General features: G+C 37.4%; 1 protein-coding gene across 1 annotated transcript; it reads right to left on the bottom strand.

Moving 5' to 3' along the window:
- Window positions 1-428: 428 nt before the first annotated feature.
- LOC6572180 (larval/pupal cuticle protein H1C) lies at window positions 429-901 on the bottom strand. The gene has a single exon (XM_001998293.4). The coding sequence runs from the start codon at window positions 843-845 to the stop codon at window positions 591-593; it is 255 nt and encodes an 84-aa protein (XP_001998329.1). The 5' UTR covers window positions 846-901; the 3' UTR covers window positions 429-590.
- Window positions 902-11,839: the final 10,938 nt, after the last annotated feature.

Below are 11,839 nucleotides of genomic sequence, written 5' to 3'. Positions count from 1 at the left end.
TAGGGTTGTTTACTTATGTACGGAAACGGAAACAACAAGAGAAACGTTAGGATACATAGAGAATATAAGCGCAAGAGCGTATCTGTCAGGAAATCTCGACTAGAAAATATCCTAAATTCTTCCTGAATCATAAAAAATTTATATTATAGACATTTTCCAGGTATTAATATATTACAATACTATTCCAGAGGCAAGCTGTAAGACTATTCTAGATTAATCTATTTGTTTACAAGTATAGATATATCCATACTAAACCTGAAAGGCTTCTAATTATTATCGAAAATGCATGAAAAAATACTAAATTTTATTAGAATTATGGAGCATTCAATTTTCATAACGGAAATCTCGATTAATATTATTTCAAATCGAAGTCGATTGAAGAGCAGAAAGCTAATATACCACTTTGTAAATATTCTCAGTAGACTTCAACTACAGTAAGCTAGCATCAATTGAGTTAAGAAGCGGGAATAGACACGCTAACACAAATGCTCGAAAGCCAGGGCCAAGACACGATTTATGGTATTTTTATTTATGTATTTTATTTCTCAAGTAATCCAAGGATCAGGCCGTATATTACCATCAAGCAGTGACTACTTTTTCCAGAGCGGACTGGCATAGACTGCGGCAGGTGCGACGCCGTAAGTGGTCACAGGTGTCCTGTAGAGAGGGGCGACGGCAGCATAGGTGGAGAATCGAACGGGCGCCACAGCCGAGTAGGTGGCAATGGGAGCCACAGCCGAGTAGGTGGCGATGGGAGCCACGGCCGCATATCTGGTCACGGGTGCGGCCAGTAAGCCAGCCTGAGCGCAGGCGATGCACAGAGCCAAACAGATGAGGAATTTCATATTGATTTGATTTGTTTTTTGCTTGGGCTTCTCGCTGGTGTTTGTTGACTTGTCCGCTTGTGAGCGACTGTTGCTGTTTGGCAATCAACGCCGGGCTTTTATAGCACGGGCGTCAACCCGTTTGCGGCTTAAGTGCCAGAACAAACAGACACCCGTCGAAATTAGAACACAATGGCAATGTTTTCAATTTCTGCTCAGCAATGCTCCAGCGATGCGGATGTCAATTGTCGGCTGTGGCTTAAATGGCGGACCGGCAGCAGATCGCATAGATTCTCATTTCTCATTCAGTCATCAGGAAATAATAATCATCGGGCTTAAATTAGGCATTGTTGACGTCTCTCATTAGCCTTGCGCATAAAATGAGCGATTGTAAAGCGGGTTTGAAGGTTTCACATCAAACGTAAATATCTCCATATACATATGGCTATACATAATCTAGTGGCAATTTGCCAATATTCAAGGCATAAATAAGGAATATTTGTATTCTCTTAGTCAGAGGCCTTTGCTGTTGGAGTTTTTAACAAATCGTTGATAGACCCTTATACATACTAGTTTATAAATAAATAAATTGTTATGAATAAATAAAAACCTGACGTTTACACACTGCCATACACTTGAGTATCAATATGTTGGGTTAGTCGCTGAATAACTCTACACTGATTTACAGTATTTGAGTGGGCATAAAATGAAGGCTATGCTATATGAGCAAAAATATATTAATTATATAATTCATAAATATTTTTGTTAGTTTTGAAGACCATTTCATTTATCTTTTTTTTTTTAGATGTAACCCTAGTTGAGTTAAGTGGAAAGTATTTAAATTTCAGTAGTTCACTTATCTTATGTTTGATTCTTTCTCAATGAAAAATTTACAGTTGTGGTAGCATTAGAGAGAGACTAACATCTCATACTAGCCGAGTGCCAATTAAACAATGTATTTTAGTTGTTGAGTGAGAGCATAGTATTGCGAAATCAAGAAGAATGCATCCAGAAATAATGAGCTTGACAAGAGACGTCAGAAAAAGACACGGGTCCAAATTGTTGGACGAGGAACAGCTTTCTAGCGAGCGAGCAGAACAATACCGGGGACTGATTATTGTACATAGTTATGGTAAAAGGGGATCTAAATACATACATATATTTATTTCTTATATATTCTGTATGCAAATTATGTGGTTAATTAAAAGCAAACCCATCTAGAAATAGTTTCCGTTGTCCCTTTACAAAGTCGCATTCGATCTCATGATTTATATTTATTTATTTAAATTTAAATAGTCAGAGATTATTTTACTTGTAATTAAAAGGGCTAGCTTCTATATATGAAAATTTTAATAGTAATATACATTTAATTGATTTACGGATAAGCTACATAGATTGCCAAGGCTGTGGGCATACTTAAAATCATGACACTAAAAATCCCACATTGGAGTGTGAGCTATGCATTCAGCATTAGCAGGAAATGTCACTTGTTCAAATTTTTATAGCATTTGTTGTCTTTAAATTTGGAGTCACTCATTAAATGCAGCCACAAGTTTTGAGTGTGGATCGGGGTATTCATAAATTGAGTAAGCTACATAAAACAAATGGCAGTGAGCCAACTTAACGAGCCGCAAAAAAGATGCTACATTTGCTAGCACAGCATCTCTTTCTCGCTCTCTCTCTCTCTTTGTGTGTGAGTGCTATATAAAATGAAGTCCCTGTCTGGTGCTCGGAACATTTTTGCCATACAAATGTTTTGCATTATTAGGAGACAAGCCGGGCGAACGGGCACGCGTCGCCGAGCTTGGTAGTTGAATATGTTCTACACGTAAGTTACATTAGTCAAACTGGTCCCTGACAGAGTCCTTACGAATTTGCAGAGCACGCCAAACGATACGACAACGCGACAGACACCCTGGCCAAAGCTGGGTAAGTCAAGGAAATTATTGAAGGGCTCTGGCCAAAAAGTAAAGAAAAAGGAATGCGAGCTCGAAGCGCTCTGCATGAATATGCTACACACATACACAGATGTGACTATCTGTGACTCTGCCTGTGTGTGTGTGTGTGTGTTTGCCATAACTATTTCATCTTCTAGCTCATACATATTAAAATCTCAGAGAAACGAACTTCAACAGCCCACAAAATGGAAACAAAAACACAAATAAAAATGTACTGGATCAAATGCAAACACACACATACACACACACACACACAAGGAGAGGCAGGAGGTTGGCAAGAGGGGGCCGAGGCTCATGCATTTTAAAATTCAGCCATTAGAGCACTTTGTTTTTATTTTTGGTATATGCAGAATATTATTTGAGCACGTTTTTGGCGCCTGACATTGCATTTAACATTTTGCATGCATAACAGAGAAGCCAACCAGGACACATGCCCAAAAGCCAAAAACGAGAATGAAGAAAAAACACTTAAAAATAACTGCCAGCAGTTGGCTTAACTCTCGAGTCTCGACTTTCGACTCTCGACTCGTGTCTCAGAGCTCAGACTCTGCTTTGGAGTAATTAAACGCTTTAAGATTGCAATAAAATAAATCATTTAAACTCGTTTTGTTTTGCAAGTCTAACAAAAAAGGATTTCCCCCAAATTGGCTAACAACACATCATTTAACAGGCTGCCAACACATCAAGGAGCAGGTGTGAGGAGGGCAAACGGGCGAACGCGTGTAAGATTAGCTACAGTGGCAGCAATTGAAATGTTTGTGGCTTATAAGAATAACGAAAGAAAACAAGTCAACTGCTTCTTGGGACTTGCGACATATACATATGTAATATAATAATAATAGTAAATATAAAATTAATACAAATAATAATAAAGTAACGTATATCATATGATATCATTAAAATTAAATGATTTAAAATTAGTTAAACTCTAACTCTTTGTTCTACTTAAAATGTATAAAAAATTATAATTAAATATGATGCAGTTTTTCAAATGTGGTATATTTTTCAATCTAGACCTGATACCAAATTCAAATTTCTTCTTCTCTTCTTATTTATTTAAAATATATATTTAATAAAATATATAATATATTAAAATTAATAATATAGTATTAATATGTTTAATAACATATATGTTACTCATTTATTTTTCTATATATTTCATATAAGCAACAATTTATCTTCAAGTGCCATACACAAACAATAAATACAACATTTTTTTTAGTTTTCCAAATCTACGGATTTTTGTTTAAATTCGATCGAATTTGCCGAAGTTTAACTACAAATATTTCATTGGATTTTCATGGATTTTCCGTGGACATTTCACACATATTTTATTATATTTTTATTTTACATTTTTCGCAGTTTAATTGAAAAATTCAAATCCCCAATTGGGACACAAAAAAATAAATAAAAAAAAGCAATAATAGCCCATTAAGCAATAAATTATTTGACTTTTGCGCGTACAAATCCAAAAGTTTTAGAATATGATTTATTTATTTATTCAAAATTTGATTTCGTTTTGTCAAGTTGTTTGCCATTGTGTGCGGAGTGGAGTGGGCAACAAAATTACAATAAAAGGTAATTCGGTAGTAACAACTTGAAGGTAAACACTTAACTAACTTTATGTGTTTGTGTGTGCATGTGTGTTTGTGTGTGTCTCTGTCCAGGTACTCCTGCTCGATTTATGCTATGGGGGCCGGTCCTCGAACTTTGTCCATAAGTATGTGTGCGTGGTAAACTCATTCACATACATGGAAAGTAAAAAGCAATTTTCGTAACATTTGCATGCCTTAAACCAACACGCACACACATAAATATATACATATATAGATGTATGTATATATGTATATGTGGGTATATATATATATGTAAATAGAGAGCAGCCGTGGGAGACAGGGAAAAGCAAGCGAGGACACGCGGCCTACCTTTGTGTGGAGTAGCAAAAACTACGATTATGTATGTGGGTGTATTTGTATGGGAGTGTGTGGATGTGTGTGTGTGTCTGTAAGTTGAATGGAGTACGTGTTGTGCTGAAAATGCAATTTGCCTTCTGTGCGAAAAGTACGTAAAATTTATGCAAATTTCCCCGAACTGCCCCTGACCCATGGCTCATGTGACGGGGAACGGCGATGGCGATTTCGACTCTGCAACAAGCGGAAACAGGAAATGCGCCATTGTGTGCGTGCTCTCGCATGCACGTGTGTGTTTCCGAATGCGACTGTGTGTATGTGTGTGTGTTCGAGTATATATGTATTTAGTACGCGCTAAAATGAAAATGTAGTGAAATATGCGATAGAAGAGGCCAACGAAAAAATATGTAAGCACAAATATGCTACATATACACGACCTCAAATTTGCCCTCAATATAGAAATGGGTATACTAGGTGGGTGGGTAAATATGTAACATCAATATATATTTAACAAAGTTTATGATTAAATTTGAGGTATTATGAATTTACGATATACATACGTAAGTAGTTTAATACGAATCATTTTATATCAACATGTTTTTTTTTTTATATCATAACAATTTAAATATTTTCTCATAATACATGAAAGGCTTTAGCCAAAATGCTTTTAAAATTATTTTATTTCCTCTATTTTTTTAATTTTTTATTGTAAAATCTATTTATTATACTTTTACGATATACAAGATAAGACTCTTGATACTTTAAAATTTAATTTTTTCGTTATTTAATTTTATTATTTTTGTTGCCCTGCTTCTAAACTTCTTCGCTTTCTACTTAAAATTATTGTCTCGATCTTCATCTCTTGCTTGAGATATACACGATCATCGTAAGCCCGCCAACTATCGACAGCCTCTTAGACAACGATATGAATAAGTATCGTTAAATGTATAGCTTTTGATAGTTCCCCATAGTGCTGTTCCCTCTAATCACTTCTTGTTTATTCTAATATTTAGATTATAAAAATATTTGTTGCATGCAATTCTATCTAACTGATTTCACTTCAAAAAGAATAAATCGGTAAATACAATAAATACAATATATAACATTCATATTTTACAGAGAATAAAAAGAAAAACTAAACTCAAAATCCGTGCCATATTAGTTTAGTTTATGATTGCCAAGCAGATCTCGTGCTCTATTACAGGGTACATTTACAACCAATAAGCCAGGGCGTGCATGCAAGAACTAATGCGCCAACAACAAGACAAACAACAGCAACATGAACAACAAGAAACTCGAAACGAGAATCGATGCCAACAACAAGGCGTAAATTCGCCATCGATAGTTTTTGACATTGTGTATACGCCTCGTGGTGGTCGTGTGGTGTGCGCTTATGTGTGTATTAGTGGTGCCGCTTGTGACGGTGTTTGGCAAGACAAAAAACGACAGAGCAGAAAGAGAGAGGCGAGAGAGAGAGAGAGAGAGAGAGAGAGAGAGGAAAATAGGAAAATATTTTGCACTGGCAGCAGGGCCAATGGGCAGAACAATGTGTGTGTGCAAAATGAAATGCCGCCGGCTAGTCCGGCATACATAAAACAGATGTGTGTGTTGCTGTGTGCGTGTGAGTGTATGGGTGTGTGTGTCTGATATTGTTTATACTGCATTGCACGTGCCTTTGACATGCCCACATGGCCTCTATAAAGCCCCTGTGCGTGAATGATCCTGCGTTTTGGCTTATGGGTAAAGAAGTTGAAGCGTATTAAGCAAACACTGCCACAGGCAACAACGGCGCCCTTTGTAGCCGCATGCAGCACACGTGTGTGTATGTGTGTGTGCCCCCAAATACCTAGCAGTCGACGCGTCGACTCAAGTGTGTTCGAGTGTATGTGAGTGTGTGTGTTGGCTTTTGCGAGATAAACGGTAGCATTTAATGCGTCCAAATCTTTTTAACGCCACATCAAGCCATTTTTCAATCCAGATCCGAGCGTTAAGATTAAGTTGTCTTTAAGTCGCCTGAAGCCGGGGCTCCAGCTTTGCCGACCTGCCGCCAATTGCTGTGGCCCACAGGAGCTGTCAGGAGAGAAACACCTGCATATTATATGTGTCGGTAAGCATTTACTTGAAACATCTAAGAGGAATTATAAACGTTTAACAAAAATGTTGAGTTTTTTTTTATTAATATGAGCATCCAAATCGAATGAAATGGGAGAGACTGAGTTCTGAAATATCAATCTTAAGGTTTCAGCATACTTGCAAAATTTAAGATATACAAATTTGAAGAATCTTACATAAGGAATATAAGAAATCTGTATATGTATATGTGAGCTTTTAATATTGGTAGATGGATTTTTAATTGAATTTACTTTAGTTCGTTAGTTACCATTGCTGTTATGTTTAAGTCTTAGCTTCATTTAGTTTAAATATATTTTTTGACATTAAGTAATCTACAGAAATATTAAATTGTGATGCACAGATATTTAAAGATAATACATAATAATAAGTGAGGCTTATCTTTGTGCTTCAAGCTGAAATACCTTGAACTGTATTATAATTTATTCTCGAGAAATAATGGAATATCTAAAATCTATTTAAACCTTAAATTGATCGAAACCGAAAAATTTTTAGAAATTGATTGAGATTGAGACTCTCACTATATACACATTTTAAATAAATATTCATAATAGTGTCAAACCTTTATCTCAATTTACCCATATAAAAAATAAATTAAAATTATATAAATTGAAAACTATGTATAAATTTTTATATAATTATTCAACCCAAAGATCCGCAGTAAATTAAATAAGAAAGTAGTTGAATTAGCTTTTGTTTGTTATTTACCTTAGCTGCTATCCTACTCTATTGATTTCATTTCCTTCACATCTAATGCCGCTTTCCGTAACAATATAGGGCCCAAAATTTCGACCTGTCACTGGGAAAGGTAAAAAAGTGCAGAACGAACGGGCGATTACTACAAAGATTTACTGAATGCAAAGAAAATACAGAAAAAATACAATTTCTACGTGGGTCAAAAGAAAATTAGTTCAGCTTGTGTGTCGGCTCGAAACAAATATATGAACTTTGTATTGCACGGGCACTCAGGGGGCAAACGGAAATAAAGCTCGACGTTTGATGAAAATGAAATTTGAATAATGAAAACTCAACTTTTTCGAGTATTTTTTGTTTTTGCTAAAACAAAAGTTGTGCTTCACATAAATTATTTTTGTGAATGCCCAGGGAAAATCAAATGTCTGCTAGCTCGATTCGGGTATTTATATTATTTATTTACATGTACGTAAATACATATATATACTCTATTTGTCTGCAGGCATTTTTAATCAGCGGAATACCTGAGCTGCCTGTCAGCGCTCATAGCGAAAAGCTGGATGATAATATTCACGCCTGACACCAAATTCATTAAGAATGATTAATATTTGTTTGTTGTTGCTCTTGCTGCTGCTGCTGTTGCTGTTGTTTTTTCTGTCGCATTTATTAAAATGGCCATCGGGCTCAAATCTGTTCCACAAGTTCTTATCTCATTGCCTCAAGTGATTAATATTCTTATATACTGCTCAAGCTGCCAGAAGCTGACATTTTCTTATTGAGCCCCTTGCAAGTACATATGAGCTGTCTGGAAAAACTTCTCTTGTTTCATATGTGTTGGCTCTAATAGCTGTCGCTCAGTGCGCACACACACGCACACCTAACTAAGTAAGCTTGAAGGACTGCGATGTTGCAGAACCACAACAAATTGGGCTCAGCACACACGTCGAAAATAAGCCGATCAAATATTAAATGTAAGCCAAATGTTTGACCAAAAACCATAAGCGACAGCCTGAATAATGGACGGGCCCAGCATGGGGTACACAATGCGACAAAATTCGTTGCACAAACAGAGCCAGAGCATAAATACAAACAGCGATACGAGCACTAACTGCTCCTTTTATTGCTGAAAAGTTGTTCATTACTATCCTTTTTTGGAAAGCCCTTAACTTTTTCTTCGTTCAATTGAATTTTGGCAGACAGAAACTTCTTGACAAATAACAAAAGAAACTTGGGGCAACAAAGTTTATGCCGCAGTTTCTTCATGAAGAAAACTTAACTAGAGTATATTATATATTATGTGTATATGTTTTGTACGTACACAGACTGAAGTTCGAATTTCATGGCAAAGTTATTATGTCGCGCTCTGTCCATAGGTAAGCTATTTGAAAAACTTTTCAACTATACCTACGAAATTACTCTACATTTCATTTATACCACGCGTTGATTGTGGCCCCATTTCCAGCCACTCTAAATTTGGGCAACCTTCAACATAAATCGGGAGCCATATTCCTATTTCATTTCATAGGTCCGCAACGTGTCGCAGATCTATAATTTGGTCTGGGCCAAGTAATGATAATTTTTGGTATTTCACTTTCGTCTCGGCTCTCATTTCCAGATGAGTAAATACAAATACAAAGGCACGAGTACTTGACATCAAAGCTATTAGCAAAATTGGCCGCATAAAGAGGACGAAAATAAATGAAATAATGCCAGCCGAGTCCCAGCCGAAATGGCTGAGGGAAGTATCGCATAAGCGATTCATACGCATACGCATAAATACGCATTTAGGGAGAACTTGAATGGCTCTGGTTCTGGCTCTGGCTCTGGCTCTGGCTCTGGCTCTGGCTCTGGCTATAATCAAATCAAACACAATTTGGCCCATTCGTCTTGGCGACACATGCCCCAATAGCAGATGCTACTCTATGAGTAGCTTTAGTCGAATTATTTTCTTATAGATGACTTGCACTTACGCACGATATGAATAGCCCCTATCGTATAATAATTACGATGACGCAGAGCTTCAAAAATTGCTGACGAATAGCGAGCATTAGTCAATCATTTATCTTGTGGAAATCTTTGAGTATGAGTTTAATAAGCAAATAGTCAAATGAATTTTCTTAAGTATGAAAGAGAATGAAAAGAAAGTGAAAAGTAGTCAATAAAGTGCTCATTGGGTTTTTTTTTTTTTTTTTTTTGACAAATTTAATTCAGCATGGAGTGTTCCAGAGAGTGTGGACACTTAAAGCTTGACGATGTTTACCTGGCGGGATCAACATTTGAGGGAAAGAGAAAGGGCAGTAAAGGGTTGTTGTAAAGTGAAGTATGTGATCGTTCAGCAATGTATAAAAGACTTGCTGGAAATATGTAGAGGAATTACGTAAAGGAAATACGTAAAGAAAACACTTAGAGGAAAGACGTTGAGGAGATACGTCGAGATACGTAGAGGAGATACGTAGACGAGATTCATAGACGAAATACGTTGAGGAAATACGTGGAGGAAATGCGGGCAAATATTTAGAGAGAATATCTAGAGGACGTACGGAAGTTCGAACGGACAAACAAGCAAGCAAACAAAAATCGGACATGGCTATATAAACTCAACTTATCATCCTGGTTAAGAATATATATACATATATTTTATGGGGTCTGCCACGTCCGCTTCTGAATGTTATATACATTTTCACAAAAACGTTATACCCTGAATTCCAGGGTAAACAAATTTTATTAATTGCTTTGCTACCTAAATCGCTTGAAGCAGCTTATTCTCAATCGAATAATATATACATATATGTCTATGAAAGAAGTGAAGAATGCAATCTTATAAAAACAATGATTGATTCACGTGTGTAATGATAATTTTCGAGTTGTATACACTCATAATTTTAACGACTGCTTCAATTATTTATTAAATTGTATATTGATGGTATTGGTCGGTTGGCATCATTAGGTATATTGATTAGATTGAATTCATATTTATATCTCACAATTGTTAATGGGATAACTCAAGCCCTCATATTTGAATCACTCACCTGTCCTTCAAGGAACCTAATAGTTACAAAACGTTTTCTCATTGCCCAATAGTCTGCCAATCAATCTGTCATTGCATCAATTGTGCATGCTGACATTTCGGCATCGAGCTATTGATTGTGTATGATTATTCACATCAATAAATCACTCAGTCGGTCAATCTGGAAATTCTCTATTACGGCTTCTTTTCACCCAAGCAGTCAGCTGCCGAGTCCGTCCGCCAATCAGTCAATATATACGGCAAATAAGTTCTTATCACGTCGATTGGCGCGCAGTCCCCAAGCAATTAACCAAGTAACACACAGAGCACTCTCCCACGACTACTCCCACGACTGCTCCCACTCCTCATTGACTTTCAGCTGGCGCATTCAATCAGAGTCTAATTGGCTTACAGATGGCACTGCAGCCATTCAATAATATGCCACGGTCGACGTTCCATGCGCCATGCTCCACGCTCTCGCAGCTGGGCCGCAGGACGGTTTGGCGACCTACTTTCAGACCTTGCTGAGGTACCTGCGCTTGCCAGGCGTCGACTGGACCATGTCCTGTGGGCACCTGTGTCTGCGTGCCTGTGTGTGTGCTGATGCGACTTCAAAGGACAGCTGCTGCTTTACATAATTATTTATGAGAGTTAATTTGTGGGCACGCATGCCTACGCATAGCAACGAGAGCTGACCCGATCAATCACACATAAAACAATATTTACAATTTGAGAATAAACTGCAGTTAACAGCCGGCCGATGCGAGCAGTCCTCACTGTACCAAGTGCCCAGTGGCCAGAGTCCAGTCTGTTGAGCGGTCGCTTCAATGGGCCTGCAGCCTCGACAATAGCTGACTGCAGTGCGTCAATCCAGAGGCATGTTGGGCTCATATGCCCGGGGGAAGGTCCTGCGGTGCTTGGCGCTGACAGGCCAACACAAACAGACGCTCACTCAACCACACACTGCTGTCAATTATGGTTGAGTGGACGCCTGCGAGTCTGGCATTTGACTTAAAATAAACAACAGTCGGCAGCAAAGAATAACACGGGTTCTAAAATAACTAATGTGGCATCCGGGCATAGATAAGATGAAATCTAAATAACCCAAAGGATGCGCAATGCGTATGTGTGTGGGTGTGTTGGTATGTGGCTGTGGCATGCAATGATTTGTGGGCTCCAATAAATCGCTTAGCCAATTTGTTCGAATTGAAAGCCGAATGTAAACATCAACAGCACAACTGCAAATATTATTTAACAACTGTTTGCTTAAATGAATGCCGATTTGTTTGCCCATTGCAAAGCGAGCTAGCTAATTAA

The sequence above is a fragment of the Drosophila mojavensis genome, unplaced genomic scaffold (genome assembly GCF_018153725.1).
Source record: "Drosophila mojavensis isolate 15081-1352.22 unplaced genomic scaffold, ASM1815372v1 contig_19, whole genome shotgun sequence".
Classification (NCBI taxonomy): domain Eukaryota; kingdom Metazoa; phylum Arthropoda; class Insecta; order Diptera; family Drosophilidae; genus Drosophila; species Drosophila mojavensis.
Note: the sequence above shows the minus strand (reverse complement) of the source record. Positions and strands in the feature narration are given on the sequence as shown.